General features: G+C 35.2%; 1 protein-coding gene and 1 non-coding gene across 3 annotated transcripts; one reads left to right on the top strand and one right to left on the bottom strand.

The window, feature by feature from the left end:
- TRNAV-CAC lies at window positions 9,655–9,728 on the bottom strand. The gene has a single exon. It is a non-coding gene; the product is annotated as a tRNA-Val (tRNA).
- On the top strand, window positions 9,907–22,426 carry LOC109225186 (folylpolyglutamate synthase). Of its 2 annotated transcripts, none has more exons than XM_019389772.1 (17): window positions 9,907–10,086; window positions 10,304–10,339; window positions 10,770–10,915; window positions 11,012–11,077; window positions 12,138–12,247; window positions 12,561–12,621; window positions 14,125–14,208; window positions 14,335–14,391; window positions 14,501–14,561; window positions 15,406–15,452; window positions 15,579–15,656; window positions 17,350–17,514; window positions 17,605–17,904; window positions 19,464–19,542; window positions 19,726–19,872; window positions 21,177–21,337; window positions 22,007–22,426. In XM_019389772.1, the coding sequence occupies exons 1-17, from the start codon at window positions 9,909–9,911 to the stop codon at window positions 22,064–22,066; spliced, it is 1,836 nt and encodes a 611-aa protein (XP_019245317.1). In that variant the 5' UTR covers window positions 9,907–9,908; the 3' UTR covers window positions 22,067–22,426. The 2 variants fall into 2 exon arrangements, with proteins under 2 accessions (XP_019245317.1, XP_019245316.1); XM_019389771.1 differs by having other exon boundaries at window positions 21,171–21,337.

Genomic DNA, 23,259 nt, shown 5'->3' with positions numbered 1-23,259 from the left:
TATATATATATATATATATATATATATATATATATATATATATATATATATATATATATATATATATATATAAACACTACAAAAATAACAGCGGATAGTAATAATTAAGACTGGGAGGGGAACATGCTTTTGGGGATAACAGATAAAATAGAACGGTAGGAATAAATAAGGAAAACTACAACTAATCTCTTCTAACACAGAATACGTGGTCGGCGTGCCACACGATCCCATTTCATGATATATAAGTGGTCGGCGTGCCACACGATCCCATTTCCTAATATATAAGTGGTCGGCGTGCCACACGATCCCATTTCCTAATATATAAGTGGTCGGCGTGCCACACGATCCCATTTCGTAATATATGAGTGGTCGGCGTGCCACACGATCCTATATCGTAATATATAAGTGCTCGGCGTGCCACACGATCTCATTTCGTAATATATAAGTGGTCGGCGTGCCACACGATCCCTTCTCATAATATATATATATATATGGTTTCTCGGCAAGGGAACAACGACAATAACTTACACGTCCGGGCAAGGGAATAATTACATCTCTTTCTCTTTCGCTCGTTTCTTACTTCCTAACCAAGTCATAATTCGAGCCAACGCTCCAAGGAGTTTACAGGTCATATTTCCTCTTCATACTATTCACATTATATAGCAACCATCAACTAAACAAGGAAGAGTCACTACAGAATCCCAAATAAGCACAAATAAGGACTCACGGTCATGCTAGACACCGGTGTATAGATACTCGTCACCATGCCTATACACCGTACTCCACATTTAGCAATTAGCAAATAATACTCTAATCCTATTCCCTCAAGCCAAAGTTAGATCAAACACTTACCTCGGTCCAAAGGTTAGCAATCAACCCTCAAATACCGCCTTTCCTTTACAATCCGACTCCGAAACAACGATATCTAGGCATAATTAATTTCATAATATCAATAAAGGCTCAATAACAAAATCCCATAGCCTAGATATGAAGTTCCTAGCATTCTTCCAAAGATACAAAAATTCGACCTCGGGCCCACATGGTCCAAACACGAGGCTCGGACCAAAACCCGATCACCCATAACCCCACGAGTTCAAATATATAATTTATCTTAAGATTCGACCCCAAATTGAGGTTGAATCACCCAAAATTCCCAAAACCTAACTCTACCCAAAACCCCTAATTTCTACTTTGATTTCATGTTTTTAGGCTTAGAAATTAGTGATTAGCTGAAGAAATCAAGAGAAAACGAGGTTAGGAACACTCACCTATGAAGTTATGGAGGAAGAGCTCTTCAGAATTTGTCTATGGGGTGTGGGGAAGAAGATGGGTTATGAAAATGTAGTGAAAATCCCGTAGGTACTGTTCTGTTTTTAAAAAAAATCACTGAATGCTTTTACTCTATGCGTTCGCGACAGGGGTGTCGCGTTCGCGAAGAAGGCAGACTGGGACGCTCCGCGTTCGCGATGAGTATGGTGCGAACGCGAAGAAGGAAGCTGGGGAGGGGTCAGGACTGGCCTATGCGAACGCGAGGAGGTAGAACGCGAACGCGATGAAGGGGTTATTAGAACTACGCGAACGCGGGAGGGGGCCGCGAACGCGAAAGAGGGGAACATCCAAGCATTGCGAACGCGAGCCTTAGGCCGCGTTCGCGAAGAACAAAAATGGTCTGTGCAAATTGCAGAAAATCTGATCCTTTTTCCTAAGTTCAAAACACCCTGAACCACCTCCGAATCACTCCCGAGCCCTCGGGGCTCCTAACCAAACATACACACTAACTCAACAATCTCCTACGAACTTAACCGAGCGATCAAATCGCCAAAACAACATCAAAATCAATGAATCAAACCTCAAAATCATCATTTTTCATTCTAACTTCATAAACTTTCAAACTTAGAGTTTTAGGTCCGAAACACGTCAAATGACATCCGATTTCAACCAAACTTCACAGAAAGCGCTTAAACCATATATAAGACTTGTACCGGGCGTCGGAACCAAAATACGAGCCCGATACCACAGTCTTTTAATAAATTTTTATTTCCAATTTCCTTAATAATTTCAGAAAACAATTTCACAGAAAAATTCATTTCTCGGGCTCGGGACCTCGGATTTCGATTCCGGGCATACGCCCGAGTCCCATATTTTTCTACGGACCCTCCGGGACCGTCCAATCACGGGTCCGGGTCCGTTTACCCAAAATGTTGACCCAAGTCAACTTTAATCATATTAATATCAAAATTCATCAATTTTTACACAGAATTCATATTTAAGCTTTCCGGCCACGCGCCCGGACTGCGCATGCAAATCGAGGCAAGTAAAAATAAGGTTTTCAAGGCCTCGGAAGCACGGAATGAGAGAGAAAATAGGTGATGACCCTTTGGGTCGTCACAGCAAACCGGAGAGGTTTTCTAATAATTCTCCCACTACAACTAGTCACTACAGGTGGAGGCTGATTTTTTTGTTGAATGACAACATCATTTTCTGGAACTGAAGCCTCAATGTTATCATTCACACCTTCCGGTGCTGGGATATCATTAACTTCTTCCTGGAGTGTAGGCTGCATAACAATTTCAGGTTGTTCAACAATCTGAGGTTGCTCAACAATGTGAGGTTGCTCAACATTACTCCCACTACTTTGGTGTAGTGAGATGTCAGGCAATTGCTCTTGTGCAATCTGCTGCCTATTGACATTTCTCCCACTATGATAATGCAGTGGTATGTCAATACTAGCATCCAGGATACGTTCTAGCGATGAGTCTCTAGTTACTCCATTATTTAATTCTTATAAAACTAGTTTACTTCTAGGAATATGGTTCGTTAGATAGTCCTCTTCTAAAAATCTGGCATTTGTTGTAATAATTACCTTCTTTTCTTTGGGACAATAAAACAAACCGCCTTTAGTTCATTTTGGATATCCAATAAAAATGCATACTTCTGTCCTTGATTTCAATTTATCCGCTTTCCCTTTCAGCACATGTGCTGGACAACCCCAAACCCGAATATGCCGTAAACTTGGCTTGCGCCCAGTCCACAATTCTACTGGAGTTGAAGGTACTGACTTTGAAGGATCCAAATTTAGAATGTAGTTTGCTGTTTCTAAAGCATATCCCCAAAAGGAAGAAAGCAAATCGGAATAACTTAACATTGATCTAACCATTTCCATAAGGGTCCTATTTCTTCTTTCTGCCACACCATTTTGTTGTGGTGTTCCTGGGGCAGATAATTGAGATGTAATTCCATTATCTGATAAGTATTTTATGAATTTCGCAGAAAGGTATTCACCACCACGATCAGATCGCAATGTTTTGATATATTTATCATGTCGTTTCTCCGTTTCCGTCTTAAATTCTTTGAATTTCTCAAAGCATTCAGACTTACGTTGCAACAGATAAATATATCCATATTTTGAGTAATAATCTGTGAAAGTCACAAAATACTCAAACCCACTTCTTGCTTGTATATTCATAGGGCCACACAAATCAGAGTGAATTAATTCTAGCTTATCACCGGCTCTATTTCCTTTTGAGGGGAAATATCTCTTGGTCATTTTGCCTTCTAAACAAGATTCGCATGTTGGTAGTGACTCCACTTTAATGAGACCAATCTCGAAATCCTATTTAGATTTATATGACCTAGACGTAAATGCCACAAATAAGTTTGACTCAATTCAGAAATACATTTTCTTTTATGTGGTAGATTAATGTTATTTAGTTCTTTGGGTTGTTGTAGCACATGAGGAGATATATCAAGAATAAAAAGGTCATGTACTCTAGCAGCAGTGTAGATAAAATGTTTATTAAACTTAATAACAGCAGAGTTATTAGCAAAATAAACATTATAACCAGCATCCATTATTTTCGAAACCGAAATCAAATTACTTCTAATAGAAGGTACATAGAGAACATCTTTTAGAACTAAAACTCTATCACTACTAAACGAAACTCTAATATATCCTAAAGCTAAAATTGGTGCTAGCTCGCCATTGGGTTGAAAAACGCAAACTTCATTCTCACTTAGCCGCCGCATTTCCTGAAACCCCTGCAAAGTAGTGCAGATGTGATTAGTGGCTCCCGAATCTACACACCAAGACATGGTAGAAACAGCCGCTAAACAAGTTTCAACGACATTTAAATTTGAATTACCTTGCTTATTCAACTTTGCCAGATAGGCAGGGTATTGCTTCTTGTGATGCCCAGGTTGCTTGCAATGATAGCACTTGCCTTTGGGCTTTTTCACACCAGGTGCCAAAACCTTTTGAGACTTCTTTTCTTATTGCCTTTCGACTTAGAAACCGAAGCTTTCTCAACATTGAGTGCCACAACTGGAGCTTGTTGTTTGATAATAGACTCTGTCGCTTGCAGCTCATTCAACAATTTCGCTAGTGACAAATCCATTTTGTTCATATTATAGTTCAAGCGAAACTGTTGAAAACTGTCAGGCAGAGTCTGCAGGACCATCTCAACTTGAGACTCCTTATCAATCACAGCTCCAAGGACCTCCAGTTCATTCAGAAGACTCATCATCTTCAGAACATGATCCCTGACCGATGATCCTTCAGCCATCTTGGTGTTCAAAAGGGCTTTCATGGCTGTCTGCTTAGCTGCACGATTTTGCTCACCGAACATCTCTTTGAGACTTTCGAGCATATCATAAGCAGACCCCATAGACTGATGCTGATGTTGCAAAACATTCGCCATAGAGGCAAGAATGTAATATCGCACCATCTTATCAGCCTTAACCCATTTGTCATAGGCCTTAACCTGATCATTAGTAGCATTTTCAGGTTTTTCTGGGCACTCCTCAGTGATTACAAATTTGTAACCTTCAGCAGTTAGGACAATATCAAGGTTCCTTTTCCAGTCAACATAATTCGGTCTTTCTAACTTGTTTTGGTTCAAAATTGAGGTAAGTGGGTTGAATGAAGACATGGTTAATCTGAGAGATATTCACATTAAATAGATCATTAGTTATGTATTTAGAATAATTAAATTCAAAACAACACATTACACATATAACCATGCTCATTGGACAATTAGATTCGTTAGGAAAACTTAACTATTCATGCAAAATATATGAGTGACGTAAGATATTAACCCCATAAATTTAAACAGGACCAACTCAAATGGAGAGTAAACTGTTAATTTAAGATAGGTAAATATCACTTTTATAAACTCTAGTTTCATTCAATCAACATGTAACTCAGTTGGAGAGTTAATACAAGTAATGAAATAACTAGAGGCAAAACTACAGTAATCATCTATAATGAATTTATCCGATGTGGAAGAAGACCTATGTCAACATATAAATTTATTATATTACTGTAAAACATGATTGGAAACAATGGGAATTGAACCCTACCATCACAGATTTCTTTTAATTTTTTTTATTAAAAAGAATTCCAGAAAATAGAAAAATGGCAAAAAACCCATATAAACGACCCCGAATGCCCAAAAAAAATCTCACTGGGCCGTTTTCGATGAACCTACCAAATTTGAGGTCAATCGGAGTTCGACAGAATTTTAGAATTCTAAAATCAAGACCGATTTCTAGAATTCAGTTTTGGCGTTTTAAGGGTTTTTATTATTTTGACTTGTTCAAATCACATAATATACTGATGTATGTTAACACATGATTTCAGAACTCAAAATTATATTTTTTATTTTTATTTAATAAAAACGTGTTTAGACAGAATTGTAAAAATAATATGTTTTTCACTAGTCAAAAACGCCACTGTTCATAATTCTGTATATTAATCCAAAATTACAGAGCTAATATCATACAAAACAGTCAACTTTTTATCAATATAATACTGTGATTATGGACAAAACGCAACTAAAGTAGATTAATGGAATTAATTCACTGTTTGTGCATATGTATATTAACCCATATTACAGAATTAATAGCAATAAAAAACAGTCACGTTTTTATTAAAAAACAGATTGCTCTTGATCAAAAAACGTAATTAAACAGACTGTCATATAACACCCCTATTTATACATGTGTATATTAATTCATAATTTCAGAATTACAGAATTAAGATACTAATAAATACAATCACGTTTTTAACATAGAATAATCATCCCAAACATGTATCAATAAACAACACTTTTTGATATTACTCTATGCATGTTGTATTACATTATCTAGTTAGATGTAAGACGACGTCTGATACCAATTGTTAGAGCATGCACAGCGGAAGCAATCATACAAACCAGGCATCAAATACATGTAAACTAGACGACGCAATAATAATAGGATTAGAATCACTAACCTCTTGAAATAGTTGCACAAATCATCCAAGCAGCAAGAATCCAGGGCTGCAGTCTTCTGCTATATGCCTGGTAAAACCTTTGGACGATTTTGCTTTTGGGTGGGCAAGAACAATACAACTAAAAGGCAAGTTATTAGGTGAAACTAGTCTTCCTTTAATAGACCCGAAATTAAGCCACAATAGGGGCTCAAAAACGTGTAGGATTCTGCAAGTAGAATCCTACTCTAACTCAAAAGGATAACTTTTCTCCCAAGCTACTTTTTATCCAAGTCTGTCAAGGTTTTTACTAGGTATAGCAGGGACCACAGAAATAATAAGAGGCTACTAATTATAGTATTAATTCGAAATTAGCATGAATTATTCTTACTAAAATTAATTGCAATTTATTCCACTAAAAAACTGCAATTGAACTCCTCAATATGAATTTTGAAAATTCATTAACACTTATTTTAACTCCCCATGTTAAGATTTTAAATACCAGTTAATTAAATTAAATCACTAAAAATTTAATTCATTTAACTAATTAAATCCTTTATAATTCCGCTTAAAGCATTTCATGTGACGGATACAAAATCCACCGGCCGGGTTGTCACATGAAAACTTATAAGCTTACATAAAGGGGTATTATCAAACTCAAAACCGAGTCATGGATTCTATCAACTAATTATTATTTCACAAATATTTATTCGTTATTGTCCAATCTATTAGGCATACACTAACTCTAAATAGAGTCGTACCTTTTGATAAATCAAAACAATAAATAAATTACATTGATCATAATAATTATATCAAGATTAGGAGTATAAGCTCATTTAATGAATTAGAGATTTTTTATATATATTCAGTACAAAAATATCTTTTCTCTACTTGGTCCGTTCAATATACACTGAGTATACTAGCACAAGAAGTTGGAGTAACACTACTCCCATAATCAAGACAAATTATACGATAATCTTGTGCTACAATTATCAAGATATTTTGTCCAACAATATCTTTGATTGTGAACATAGTTTATTAATTATGAGAACCAATAATTTAATCTTCTGTGCATGAGCTAAGACTCCATACACTAAATTGTCTACTACATAACTAAAAGGACACACGTGTAACAAATGATCTATTTAAATTAGTACTTTATTGATTTGAATAAATTAAATAAATAATTGTTCCATAAAGAATAAAATATAATACTATGTCTAAACCGCATGGTTAATAGTATATCCCAATAATGCATTAGGTAGCCGTTTTAGGGGTGCTATTTAAAACCTATCCAATTTTTTTTAAAAGCATTTAAATTTTAATCAAGGATGGCAAGTTCATGCATGTGCTTGAAGTTTAGCTGGACTTGCGCTTGAAGAGGGCAAAGGGCTCTGTTTTTTTTTTGATGCCACCGCCTCAAGATTGGCTCAGAGGCAGAGCTAGTAGCGGAGCTAGTATTTGAACTGTATGGGTTCGGGATTATAATCCCTTAAAGTAACCGGGTTCTATATTAAGAATTGGTACATATTCATTGAATTTTTTAATACAATTATATGGTTTGAACAAAAACTATTGGGTTTAGTCGAACCTGCAAACAACACCGTGGCTCCGCCTTTTAATTGGCGCAACATCTATTTATTTTCTGAATTTATTATTTAACTAGTGAAATTCTCCGCGCTTCGCGCGGTTGTACTCAGATAATCTTATAAATAATATTTTTTGTATTTAGTTCACATAATATGTATAAATTGATTATATACTTTTAAAATTTCAATCAAATTCATATATGGAAACATTGGAGAAGAGAAGATGAGCAAAAGTATTTTGAAACTTCTAGAGAGAAAGAAAAAAATATCACGATAAATTCGCATGCATTTCATTACGTCTATATATTATTTATTGTAATATAATAATAATAACAATAGTTATTAATTTTTTATCTAGACTCTTACATTTTAATGAGGATAAAATTTTGCATCACTTGTTAGACCTGCAATAAAAATCTAGGCTTCAACACAAGTTGGAGTTAAATATATCAATATTTTAGATGAATCACAATCAAAAAATTACCTTGGGTAATAGACATATATAGAAAACGAAATGAAGATAATAAAGTTTTCCCCTGAAATAGAGTAGTCTAAAATTCAAGTGCAAGAAAATATGAAACGACAGCAATTTTCTTAGTATATATCCACTGTTCCCACGATAGCTACATCAAGATGTTCTTCAAATTGAAAAATATGTTCTCACGATTTCGTAGACATATCATAAAAAATTATATTACCACTTACAGCGCTATTGCAGAAAAAGAAAAAAAAAGAAGGTTAATTCATTATAGAGAAAGTATTAATTCAATGTATAAGCACTACCTTGGCGCAATCTTTGCATTTTTAAATCGTCACAACTTATCTCTTCATTGCGCAACTGCTCATAATAGCAACTATATATTTAGAAGAACTCAAGTATTTAAAGCAAAACCTAAAAATTTCTTAAAATAGTGCAAAAGAAAAAAAGACATCCCCGATAGCATAAATCACATAATTGTACAACTTTTACTTTATTCGAAGCACCAAAAATTCATACCTTTCTAGAGAACTCATAGAAGTGTTTGCTATGCTAGCCTCCATTCCTAAATTTGCTTTCATTGGTTGTAATGGGCGCCTTAATATATAAGCCAAATAAGTACAAAATATCAGATGTTAATATATCAATTAATAGGCAATTATAAGGGAAGAAGAGAGGCTTGAAACGGTAGAATAATAAGGTTTGAGAAGTTGACTTTTGGAGTTTTTAAACGGAATGGTTTAAAGAGTACAATAAAGTGGGCAATCAAAGAGACTCAATCCATTATTGAGTTAATTTACTTAAATAAAAATAAGAGAAAAAGGCAAAAAAAGGAGAAAAAAGATAAATAGGATCCTTGGCCAAAGAGAGGTGCCAAGTCACCTTGTCTATTCCCACTTTTATATAGATATATAGGTTATGCTACTACCTTTTGTTTATCTTATTGTGTGATAATAGAATATCTTTTTTTTTGGGTTTCATCAAAAAAGTTGTTCATGTTTTAGCCTTTCTAATATTTGAGGGGTTGATAATATGCTTATTTTTCCATACGCTTTTGCTTTATTTGTTGTTGAATTTGGACGATCGCTAAGATTAATTTTATTTCTTCGTGTTTGAAGTTAAAAATGAGCAAATAAAAAGATGAGCGAGTAAAAAGTAATTTCATGAAAAAACAAGATGTGCAAGTTATGAATAAGATAGTCACATTAGTAATTAGAGTACATACGAGAAATAAAAATGCATCCATGTTCAAAAGTATATGTTTTGGGCTAATTCGAAATGAAAGATGGTCCTTAAGAAAAACTAGAATAAAGGCATAGGCAATTTTAAAAAAAAAGATATGTCTGAGCCCGGGTTCGAACCGGGGACCTCTAGTGTGTGAGACTAGCGTGATAACCAACTACACCACCCAGACAAATTGTCAGAAAAACGTCATTTAAATTTAAATTAAACAAAATATTTGTATATACGGGGCAATGTTAGAATCATATGTCTCTTACTAGTAATAGAATTATCGATTGGCATTGATGTTATAAACATTATAAAAAATTAAATTTAGTAAGAATAGTATAATCATTAGAGAAAAAGACAGTGCATGGAAATTGGGAGAGCCAACTTTAATTATACATTTTGTCCACTAGCTCAATCCTCCAATCACCACCAACCCAGTCGCACTTTTAGTTTATCATCATACCAACAACCGCCACTTCTGAGTACTCTGCTCCACCCACTAACGCTACGCTTCACATCTCCACATCCACATCAGATTTCCGGTTCGTCGCCGCTGCCCTTTCTTTTTAAGTTTTTTTTTAGCAGAAATGTATATTTTTAGTCGCTCCTAGGAATAATAGCGGACGATTTTTTTGTATAAATATGGATATTATATGCATATAGTACATATTTTATACACTTTTTGGCTAGAGAATGCAATTAGTTTCGGTCCACCTGCCATTTTATAGTGCTGATTGGTTTGCTGTGCTATTTGTTCAGGTTTCAGCTCTCGTGTACGAATCAAAATGTCTCAAGGTACGTGCCCCTAATTTTACTTACCAATGATTTATCGTTTTCTAAATCACTGCCTATATGAGCTTCACAAAGCGTAATTGGTCCAAGTTTGAATAAATAGGAGGGTTGCGGTAGGTTGACAGCCAGAGGAAAAAGTGAATCTTTGAGATTAGAGGAAAAAGTGTATCTTTTAGATACAAAGGATTTATATAATTGATCCCAATTAATTGAATTTGTAGTTGAATATTGATTAATTGATTTATATACTTCAGACATGCAATATTTTTACTGCTTTTCAATTGATGATCAGGAGACGATTTAGGATTTGAAGTTTTATGAGTTCCTATAATTGACTTCAAGTTAATAGGTTACAGTGTGGATATGTCTCTGTTGATGATTTAGTGTTTGTTTATCAATGTACTTGTTCTGATTGGATTGGTGATTGGTGAAGCTGGTGAAGGTAAGGATGAAACAAAACCAGCTATGTCTCCATATGAAGAGGCAATGGAGGCATTATCGTCATTAATTACAAAACGCAGTCGAGCTGATAAGAGCAATAAAGGCGATAAATATGAATTGCTCTTTGACTATATCGAGGTTGTTTTTCTTGTTCTTTCCCTTTGCCCGTGTTATGTACTGGTAAATTGTTGATATGCATCTAGCTGAGTGATATTTCTACTGAAATGGTTACAGATGCTGGAGCTAGAAGAGCCGATTAAGAAGATGAAGGTTATCCATGTTGCAGGTACCAAAGGAAAGGTAACAAGTTATGCATGCTCTAATATGAAGGAGAGCATTGGAACAACGTTAAAGTTGTCTCCGTGTGACCTATAGGTCACGCGTTCGAGCCGTGAAAGCAGCCACTTATGCTTGTATTAGGATAGGCTGTCTATATCACACCCCACGGGGTGCGGCCCTTCCCGGACCCTGCGTGAATGCGGGATGCTTTGTGCACCGGACTGCCCTTTTTTCTAGAGGCAAGTTTGAATCTTGTCACCCGGTCTTGATTGGAATTTTGGATTTTGAGTAATTGGGGTTTGCCTAACATGTTGGATTTTGAGTAATTGGGGTTTGCCTAACATGTCATAGTGTCCTGTAAGACCTTGTTGATATCTCGTTCATAAATGTTTGCATATCTCCAACAGCTTTGAAAGAATGTTTTGCACCTTCGAAGTTCGAGCAACTTATGTTCCAGTCTTTTATTTTCTTAGCACTTCTCTAGTTGTTTGCTTGAATGTCGTTTGTTCATTTAACAAGTTTAATTCTATTTCCTCTTTTTTCTTTCTTTTATTTGTTTCTTCTTGTTTTATTCTTTTATTAGTTTTTTCCTTGGAAAGGATTTCCAATTTTCTTAATGTAATCCATGTTAACAAATGCCTATAAAATTGTAAACTATATGCGTCAACTATCTTAAGCTTACCCCTTATGCCCATTGGAATCGTTGGATCAGTTGAAAAATTAACATTGGTTGTTGCTGCAAGTCAAATTTAAGTGCTATAGCAACTTCTACCTAAAAGTACTCTTGATTTTGATCAGATTTAGTGATACTGCTCTAAGATTGTAAAAATGAAAATATCGGCAAATATACTGATTACTTTTGGAAGTATAAAGGATGCTTGTGGCATAATATTAATGCAGAAAAGATATACAGTCTATTCTGTGTTAAATTCTATTTTTAATAGTGTTCTGTAGTATTTGAAGCGTTCTTCCAAAAGTTTTGCTTTTGATATGCTATAGCGTCACAGAAGAAGCATGTAATATCAACTTGTTTACTAATGGTTTGTATCCCTCATTGTTTTTTTCTATGCGTGTCATGAAGGGTTCAACTTGCGTCTTCACAGAGTCTATATTGCGCAATTGTGGCTTTCGTACTGGGCTTTTTACATCTCCTCACCTCATTGATGTTAGAGAAAGATTCCGATTGGATGGGTGAGTGAGTTTTCTGTACAGATGTTAGGATCATCATGTATTCTAGATCAGTTAAAATTGAATTTTTTTTCCATTTTTTGATAAGAACTTAACATTATTCCAGTTGCTGTGAAATTGTGTTGGTCCTGTTGGAGTACTTCATTTTCGGTTTCTCAATCTCTGCTTGTGTGATTGAATGTTGATATAAGATATAAATTGCTAACAGACTCTTGAAATATTATCTACTTTTTTCCACCTGATATCAAAATTCAATTTTTTAAGCTTGCATTAAAGCTCAGTTGATAACTCTGTCATTAAACTTCGTTTCTTGCAGTACGGACATATGTGAAGAGAAGTTTTTGGCATATTTCTGGTGGTGTTTCGATAGATTCAAGGCAAGTAAATTAATGTTTCTTTTGAATGTTAATATATTCAATTACTCCATTCCCTTTTAAGTGTTAGGCACAATGATAGTTACATGTGGTAGTTCTCTTGCACAATTAATATTCTTGATTGAACCTCGGAACCCGAAGTAGTCTTTGTAAATATGATTCAAGAATGATTTGCCATATTCAAGAGAATTCTTGCTTAATGAGTAGTTTTTGAATCCAAACCTGGTTCTTTGACAAGTGCTGCTGAAAAATCCCTATGTAGTGTGGTTATTCTACCTTGAGTTGCCAATGGCACTTGAGCGACTCTAGTGAAGCTCCTCCCTGATGCACGACCTGGTCTTTTTCCTTCATTTGTACTTAATCCTAACTAAATTGGAAACACCAGCATACTTTTCAGACATATAAATTACTGTCATCTTCACTCTACTCAATGGGTTGTCAGTTATATCACATTATAAAAGTTAAATCTAAGATGACTTTTCAAGTCTCTATCATGTTCTTGGGCCATTTACACACGATTCATAATTCATTGGATATTTGAGTGAGATTGTTCTCATAATGTGCATATTTTTATACTCATTTGATTGTTTAATGAGTGATCATTGAATGGTAAATTCAAGTTTATCACTCTAATTCAGAAATATGTGGATAATTGTTTAAAAAGAAAAATTCTCGTGATGACTAAACACTGATTATGAAAAAGCAATTTATTCAATAAAACATACACTGATTAATCAGTTGAAGACGCCCCTAAATCCTAATATGTAGTTTTTCATCTGGAAGATAATAGGGGAGAGGTGTGAGCAAATCTAGCTTGCTCGATTTTGCTAGAATGCATTCTGTTTCCATTTTTAAGGTCGTTAGGCTCAAAGGACGGCCATGTGGTGATTCCAGCACAATTCATCTGAAATTCATTTTTGTCATTGCTGTTGAGAGATGATCTCTCGCCGTACTTTAAAATGTTTCTCTTTGTTGGCATTATTCCTTTGTTTATATTGTGGAGATGGAAAGAACGAGGTGCATGTTCTAGGTAATAACTCTATTTCTAATGTGGGATAAGGCGATAAGCCCAGCTCAGAACTTGAATTTAATAACTCTAACAGTGCTATTGCTCACATTTCTTTACAGCTCCACTGAGTCCATCTATTTTCTTCATCTAGTTGTAATTTGTAAAAATTGCTCCTGGGCAAGTCACAAGTTGATTTTTCTTTTCTTGTTGACCATTTTCAAGATAGATAATTTTATAATGCTTATATTCTATTGTCGCGGTCAAGCTCCTGTAGATGTGCAAAGCTGATGATTGAAAGTATTATAATCCATCATTAATAGCATTTCAATGAAAGAAAACGTGGACTAGCCTGATTTTATTCTATCAAATTTTGCATAACATGAAACTCTGGTGTCAGATCTCCACAGTATGAGAGCAAAAGTGACTATTTTCTGCTTCTAATGGATGGTTTGACCTAAACTGTTTATGAAAGGTGATTTTCAGTATTCCTTGTGCAGGAAAGAACCAGTGACGAGGTTCCAATGCCCACTTACTTTCGCTTCCTCGCGCTACTTGCCTTCAAAATATTTGCAGCAGAGCAGGTGGGTCCTGGTGACTTTCCATGGCAAAATTGGCATCTGAATATAACATTCACTATTCGAAAATGGAGTTTTGAACTTTGTGTTTATCGGAACTAGTCAATTTTTGAGCATTGTACTGTGGTGCAGGTAGATGTTGCTATCTTGGAAGTTGGATTAGGAGGCAAATATGACGCAACAAATGTGGTACTTAGTCGACATATTGGACAATATTTGCTACAGTGATCTATTCATTATATCAATCTGTCCGTCATTTTTGGATATCCACTATGATGGTGCGTGTTATTCTTCTCAGGTTGAGAATCCAGTTGTTTGTGGCGTATCTTCACTTGGATATGACCACATGGAAATTCTTGGTTAGTGTTTCTTCTTCAGTAATTCTGGGAAGCTGTTTAGTCTTAGTTTAAAATTATCTAACTTCGAGGACATCTAACTTTTAGGATGATACAATTGAACCACAAATTTAAAATTAAATATTATCCGGCTCTTAACATTTGATTTTATCAAATTATTCTAGCACAAGTTGCATTTTTTTTTTCTTTCATATATTCATACGTTTGCACAGGTGGAGTCTAAAACTCCGAGGATGAGAAAGAAATCAAATGTTGGGACTAACTTGGATATTCGGTCAAATAATTAGGGACAAAAAATGGAATCTACCCCATAGGAGTTAATATAGAAGATTTGAACAGCATTATTTTTCATTGGTATGTGGCCTTTGTCTGTTTATCCTGCTACAACTTAACTGTGCTAGCATATTCTACTTAATGCTATAGAATGTAGATTGCAACTGCAATTCTGCTAGTACTGCATAACTACTGCTCAATCATTTAGGAAAGAGTAACTGCTATATGTAGTTGTAATATTCTCAAGATTGTTGATGGATATACTATGTAAATGACTTTCGGTTTAAATTTTAATTAATTAAAATGAGGATAATCGCCTGCAGAAATTTTTGTTAACTTTACAGAATGTGCTCGAAATTCTTTAGATGTCATCTACCTCAGAAAATGTTACAAAATGGCATTAAAGCTTTTTCTACAAGTCTTACTGTTTAGATGTTTGATCTATCATACTTCATCATTTGCATTTAAATTTAACCCAGAGCTCTATTGTGTCTACTTTATGATATTAACGTGGTGGAGTATCTTGATCTTGTTTTGATTGCTTCTATCATCATGCATGAACTACTATCATCAGGAAATACTCTTGGACAAATTGCTGGAGAGAAGGCAGGAATCTTCAAGGTTGGAGGAATATCACATCATATAAAATTGTGCCCCTTGCTTAAACAAAGTCATCCTGTTTTAGGCTTTTCATTTCATGTCTTGTTCATTTCTTTTCTTTCTCATCTGTGTTTGTGCTTGACATAGCGAGGAGTGCCGGCCTTTACTGTTCCCCAGCCCGATGAAGCAATGCTTGTGCTTGAAGAGAAGGCTTCTGAGTTGGATGTAAGTCGAAATTTCTCTTATATGATATAAGTGTTAGTTGCCTTTTGTTCCTAATGCTTATACCCTTTTCTCAACTGTGACCTTGCACTTTAGATTTCATCACTGGTATCTTTTATTTTGAGGGACTTGCAGCTGGCACTTTAATCAGCTTCCGGTTGAAGTCTACAGGATAATTATAAATAAGCCATTTAAAAGAATCTATAGAGGGGCACACTAAAATGGAAAAGTGACAAAAGATCTGTCTCCAAAGAAGGACATCATCCCCCTGCCCCCCTCCTCTCCCAGATAGGTATAACAGAACCCCCCCTCCCCAAGAAACATATGTCAACCTTTCCTTCCTTCAAATCACCCTTCATGGCCACCTAATTGGGCCAAATTCAGCTGCCAAGAGTTAAAAACAAAAAGACTAAATTGGCCCCCAGAGCTTAGTTCAAGTGGCAAAGGTTGAGAGACTTGTGACTTAGGTCACAGGTTCGAGCCTTCCGCCATGCGAACTAAGCCTGATGTTTAAGTGAAGAAGGGTAAAAAGGGGGGGGGGGGGGTTATCCCCGCGTTTCGGAGGCTACGGTGGTCCCCAGACAAATTTCTAGGTCATTAAAAAAAAGGAAGAAAGAAAAAAAACCAAATTATTGATGTCAAACATGAGAACAATGTGTACACGAGGGTTGTCTTAATTGGTAAGATATATTACTGGACAATTAAAAGAACCGAAAAGGATGAAGTACACCGAAGTAATGTAGTTGCCCGGAATTTCCTTTTATCTGCAGTATATGGTGAGCTTTTCATATCACCCACTTTTTTTCTGATAGAACTTCATATAGCGATCTTTATCTTTGGTTTTGTTTCTACTCTTATTGAACATTTATAATTTTTCAACTCCACTATTAAAATCTGTGAGTGTTACAAACTTAGACAACCAAAATGACAGATGTGGGCAAAAAGGGCAGCCCGGTGCATGAAGCATCCCGCATTCACGCAGGGTCCGGGGGAGGGCCGCAAAATGACAGATGTGATATCACTTTAAATTTCTTGATACTTTCTGTAGCACTTACTTCACATCACCAGCATGTCTTATTTGGCCAAAATGGACAAAGATTCATTGTGAAGAAGAGTGAAGACTGGAAGTATGAGTTCAGGAAGTGAACAATGAAAGCATGGTGATAACCAACTAACTAGCTGTAGGTATAAATGTAATATTTGTATCAGACACTAGACAGAACATAATGGCTTTTGTAATTGGTTGCGGGAAGAATTTTGTTGACTCTCAAGTCTTAGGCAGCATTAGACCAATAAATATTTGGTGTTTAAGTAGATACGCGGAATTCCATTAGATCAGCGACTAAATTTACAATATTTAGCTCAAAGGTGAGAGGAATAAAAAAAAGCAGTAACTAGTTTACTTGCTGACATCCAAGGGCAACTTCATCCAAATATATTAACTGGATGATTAAATGTCTTTCAAGTTGGACAGAATGGCAGATTTATACTTTAAGCGTGGGAAAACTATACTGAAATGGAAGGTCAGCGTGGGAATTCATTTAAGAAAAAATTCTCATGTCAGATATCTCTGATCAGCTTTTCCTTCATTTTAGGGAAGAAATTCTCATCTTTGATCTCTGATCAACTTTCCTTAACAGGAACAGAGTTCTGTTAAGAAGTTTCTTGTTGATGTGAACATGTATTGTTGTTACAGGTACATCTTGAGGTAGCTGCTCCACTTGATGCCAACATGCTGAGTGGTTTACATCTTGGGCTAGAGGGTGAGCACCAATATATAAATGCTGGTCTTGCCATTGCACTATGCTCTACATGGCTACAGAGAACTGGCCATGTTGAAATTAATTACCTAAAAGAGATGGTAAATGATATCTAATGCATGTTGTATACTCTGTATTCCTCTATTCCCTCCTTTATCTTCACTCTTTTGTTTTTTTCCCCTTCAAAATAGACAAATCTACCCGAGCAATTTGTTAAAGGGCTAGCAACAGCTGCTTTTCAAGGCCGTGCACAAATTGTGCCTGACCAACTTATAGAGAGTGAAAGCTCAGGGGACCTTGTGTTCTACTTCGATGGTGCCCATAGTCCTGAAAGCATGGATGTATGTGCCAAATGGTTTTCTCTGGCAATCCAAGGAGATTACAAGCAGCACAATTCCTATGCGAGTAATCGAGGACATAATGAATTGGGGGCTTCACATGATTCAGTAGAGATGGGCCATCATGAAGCATCCAAGAAAAGTTCAACTCAAGTAAGCTTATCTCAATTTCATTTGAAGGATTCTTTGTATGGCTAATTTGGACTACATTCTGCTTATTAGTGTATGAATTTTAAAAAGCACGCGCTTTCTTGAGTTCAATGTAAATTATGCCAAACTTCTGCTTAAAGAGAGTTCAAAGTGATGCGTTGATTTGAAGCTTAAATTTAAAAAGAAAAAAGAGTTGCAACCTTAAATATGGAGAGAAGGCTAGTTACTGGATATTAACAGACTGAAAATGGTTTACCAAGAGTGCTTCCTGTTGCTGGAGCAGCGTGTGTCACAAGAGTTGGCTGGTAAAGTCAAAAAATAAATGGATGAGGCCAGGATGAAGGGTTGACCTCAGCAGTATCATAGATCTGCTTTATATCTCGCTCGACAATGGTCCACTTGTCGGCGCATGAAATAGGTGGTGTCAGACTACCTAGAATTACTAATGATGTGTCACAGCCTTGGTGAGGGTGCAGTTTGGTGAGTTCTGCTTTATGAATTTAGAGCTTGTTGCTATTGGTGCGTAGCAAGAGAAATAAGATTTCTTCTCACAATTGCTCTGATGCCATTTCAAAGACGAGAGAAAAGATTAGGAGAATGTGGGGTACAAGTGTTTTTAGCCTAGGACTAATCTAAATATGTATAAAGCTGTAGTACATGATGGTAACGCAACTTAGTTTTCCCTAATTCTAATATGTGACTATTGCTCCCTTATCGCAATTCATATGACAACCTGTATGATTGCACCATTTTCACTAATTATTGTGTAAAACTTAAAAGATTTAAATAATTCAAAAAAAGTTCAACTTTTTTTAAAGTTAATTATTCAAAAAATTTACTTGGATGTGATGTTTTCTCTATCAAACAAACTTTATAAGAGAGATTTATGTAATACTCAAAACTAGGAGAGGTAAGTGTTACACAGAATAATCTCATGAGAGGTCTACTGTCTATGTAACCCCTTTTATCTGTACAAATCTTTTTGGCATGCCTGACTCTCAAACTTAGTTGATGACTGGAAGACTATTGTTTGGATACTTGTCTCAGCATTATGTTTTGAGGCGAATACACCCTTTGTTCTCATTCAATCTTTAATGAACAAGTGATACGACTACACTTCTAAAAAAAAAAGAAAAAGAAAAGTGATACAACTTCTCAAATATATTTCTCAGATGATTCGCAAGCATATGAATTTTATTGTAATTAAATAAACTAATCTATGAATTTTTGTTTTTAGTAAATTATTAAAAAGCAAATCTAGGTTCAATTGTCCTTCCAAGCATTGGTCTAATATTTTGGATCTCTACTGCAGACTAATAAGCAGTTGTTTTATTAACATAAATATCTGATGTCTAAAAAGTGTAACCGGGTGGGGGTTGGGGGGTGGGGGCTGGTTGGTTAAGCTATGCTCCTACCTTTTATATTATAACCAGAGAGTAAGTATATCTATGAAGGATATTGTTCTACACTCAGTCGTCCTTTTTTTTTTCTTCCTGAAATGCTGATTATATACTGTTATTATTTTTTGCGCTGCTAAATCTGAGAATGATGCAATCGTGCAGTTCTTACTCTTCAACTGTATGTCAGTGAGGGATCCTCAACTACTTCTTCCAAGGTTGATGAGGGCGTGTGCTAGTCATGGTAATTACATGGAAGCAATCAATCTTCCATTGATTCTTTTAGATAACTAACAAAGATAAAATTTTTGAAATCTTCTGGTCATTTAATGCTGAATGATAATGATACTATAGCCCAGTGAGCTTAATGTTTTCTTTGCAACTTTTTATGTAGTTCAGGAGTTTGACATTGAGTCTAATATTTCAGGAGTCCACTTCCAGAAAGCACTCTTTGTACCTAACGTATCAGTATATTACAAGGTGGGTACCTCAATGCCAACTGATACTCAAGTTGATCTCTCGTGGCAGTTGACTCTACAAAGAATATGGGAAAACCTTGTTCATGCGGAAAGAGGTTAGAAATCATAATAAACTATAGTCAACATTTTTATTAGTAGTTGATATTTTGAAAGCTAATAGTTTCTCATAATTAACAAATATCATGGAACTAATTTTGTTTCAACCATGATTAATATTTGTGAGACTTGATAATAATTTTTGGAAGAATCCTTTTATGTTAGTAGAGAATTTGCATGCCTTTTTTAATTCAAGATACGGTTCTTTTCAGTATGATGTGCAGTATCTATCTGATTCATTGTAATTTTTGTTATTAGTTCCAACAGTTTTACATTCTATTTCTTGTAAAATATACTCTTTCTATAGGTATCAATAGACTGATTCATTGTAATTTTGTTAATAGTGCCCACAGTTTTGTTACTTTCAATTTTTTTGTAAAAGGTCGAATATACTCTTTCTATAAAATATACAAAGTTAGAAAAAGAAAAGATAGACCAGGTTGTTTAAAATGGAAGTTTCATTAGTGATCATCTTAGGTTGGTTATTGCTGGTACATTAGGAAGCACTATAAGTTTGGCAATTTCATATATTTTTGGTCTCCTGAAATTTAACTATCATACTTGTTACTTACTGAGAGTGAGCTACAACGGAAATATCGTACATTTAGCTAACACAAGTGGGTTAGTGATTACCAGCTTTTAAATTTACTAGGAAAAATTCCCAATGTCTTGGCTGTTTCCTTTTTGGCATACTTTGACCATGTCTAATACTTCATCACCTCCTAGAAAATGAACCTCAACCACTAGATATGTATATACGAGAACACTTACCTTATTCAAATCAATTATGGGTGCTTCACTCATAGATGCTGTTTACACAAGTCATGGAAGTCATTTTCTGTCATATGTCCAACTATGCTGTCCGAAACTTGCAGGACAGTGAATAATAATCCCGTTAACAATTAAAAAAAACATGATCCTGTTATATCTCACCACGTATGATGTGGTCATCATTACTGAATGAGTTAGAGAAATGTGGTTTAGGGGGTCATATTGAGCAACAAGCTGCTTATATGCTCTTTTTTCCCTTTTACTTTTGTTTTAGTGCACCTCTAAGGGGTGATTAACCTTTCTGTATGCTACAAATTACATAACGTACTGGCATCACTTAGATATAACTGTCGTTCGACGTGTCTGTTATCATTGTATTTATGTTATAGAAGATCCAAATACTGCCACACGTGTGTGGAGATTGTTTTTATGATTGGAGTTAATGGCTTTCAGACACACTCCCCTTGAAACAGAAGCATAATTGACTGCTAAAAGATAAATCCTGCATTTAATTGAGTCTATTTAGTTGCAGGAAATGATGTGAAGAATACAGACCAAATATTCGAAGAAGTAACAGATGATGCGGAAAAAGGAGCTCGAAGTTGCGAGAACAGCAAAGTGTTTCCTTCACTCCCAATAGCAATAAATTGGCTGAGGGACACTGTTCGCAAAAACCGATCTGGTCGCTACCAGGTAATGCCAAATCAATGGAATAACTTTTTGTCTGACCAAGAATTAGAGGAAATCAGTTTTATTGATACGAGAGAATGACATACTTGAACTGGAAGTTTTATTAGAAGTCAATTACCATTCCCTCTGACCTCCATCCAAAATTATTTTCACTTTTCTTTGTCTTTGGTAAAGTAGTGTTCACTTTTCTATGTAACACTTGTGTAACACGAAATATCATCATTAGATTCACTTTACTAATCGTTAATTTTTCCCCTTGTCTATTTATGTGAATGAAAATGTAGCATGTAGATCATTGATGTTCCCTCATTTGACACTCAATCAATTATCTTGTCTATTTCTTCTCTTAAAAATAATTATCATGCTAGTCAAATTTGGTCATTTTGTGGCTAATTAAGTACTAGTAATACACAAATAGGATTTCAGGGAAAATACTCTTATTAGGTCCTTGTTGCATAACAGTTTCTTGTTACTATTGTCACTTTAAGCAGCACTTATCATTTTCACTTTCCTGTATGCGTGCAAGAAAATCTTACTAATTGTAGAAAGAGATATATACTTCGTCTGCTTCTACTTTAACTTCTTGTCAATCTGTGTTGTAAAATAGTAGTGTTCTTGAACACTCTGACTCTGTATAAAGCTACCTAGTTAATTTCTTTCTTGTTTATATAGGTCCTGGTGACGGGGTCTTTACATCTCGTGGGTGACGTTCTGAAATTAGTCAAGAAATGAGCTGCTAGCTATGTCTAATCATAGTCCCTCTTGCTTCTGATGTTTCAATGGAGAACGGTAAGCCTCGATAGATCTTTTTGCCGTTTATTGCTGCCGTGAAGCTTCAATCTCTCAGTTATACTAGCTCCAATTGAGGCCCAGCTCTCATGCTCTTAGTTAGAAGTGCAAGATTGATTTTTCATGTATTAACTGCATTTTCAAGTGTAATTTTTTCTAACTTCAACAAAGCATATACTACGATATTTTGATTTTTTTCTTCAATTACCGTTATCATATTTCTGAGAAACTTTTTCAAGGATCAGCAGTACGTAACTTCTTGCATACGATGTTAACAGATTTCTGTTATTTCTATTTCACACATTCACCTCATGTGCAGCAACTGCATTTCTCAGTTAGTCTCTCTTTAGTGTTAGTCATGAAATATTACGTCTAATTTCCACATAGTGTTACAAATGCATTTTTAGTGCGTGTCTTCCTGTTATTATTTTCTCTCTAAAAGAAAGGTTCACCTATTTTTTTCTTAATTATTTCAAATTCTTTTAATCTGTCACCTTGGCTAGTGTTTGCTGGGTATGAGACTTCATTGGTTAATAAATTAACGGAACATAATTTGTCAACTTTAACTTTTCGAGTGGAAGTTTAGAGAATGTTTACCTAATTTGTTTAGGTTAGGTAGACGACTCTAAGCAAATGTCTAAAACTCAACTGGCCAATAAAAAAACAGTAAAATGGAACAAGAAATAATTAGTTAGAGTCTATTCAAATCCTAAACGCCATAATATTTTTCTTATCGATTTATAAAATACTTCATATTGAGAGGAAAATAGTTCATCCGAAAGATGTCTTAAATTAGAATGTGTTAGATCCTATTTCCACGTTTGGATTGGAGACTGACACTTTAATCTGACAAAAGCTAGTGCTCTATGGATCGCATGATCCTCACAATCTTTAATTAATATTATTACTAATCTTTTTGCTCCATAAAAAAAAAATCTAAGGTATCAAATCAGCTGTTCATCCTACATTAATACTTAGTATTATCGATCTGACATATAGAGACGGATTCATAATTTGAAGTTTATGGGTAGTCGACAGAAGTGCTTTTTCTGTTGTGGATTCTATCCCATGGACTCAAATAGGATATTTACACCAATTCACAATAATTTGCCATGCTCAAGTGATAAATATATATA

Source organism: Nicotiana attenuata, chromosome 5 (assembly GCF_001879085.1).
Source record: "Nicotiana attenuata strain UT chromosome 5, NIATTr2, whole genome shotgun sequence".
In the NCBI taxonomy this organism is placed as follows: Eukaryota; Viridiplantae; Streptophyta; class Magnoliopsida; order Solanales; family Solanaceae; genus Nicotiana; species Nicotiana attenuata.
The sequence above is the reverse complement of the archived record's forward strand: the minus strand, read 5'-3'. Positions and strand labels throughout refer to the sequence as shown.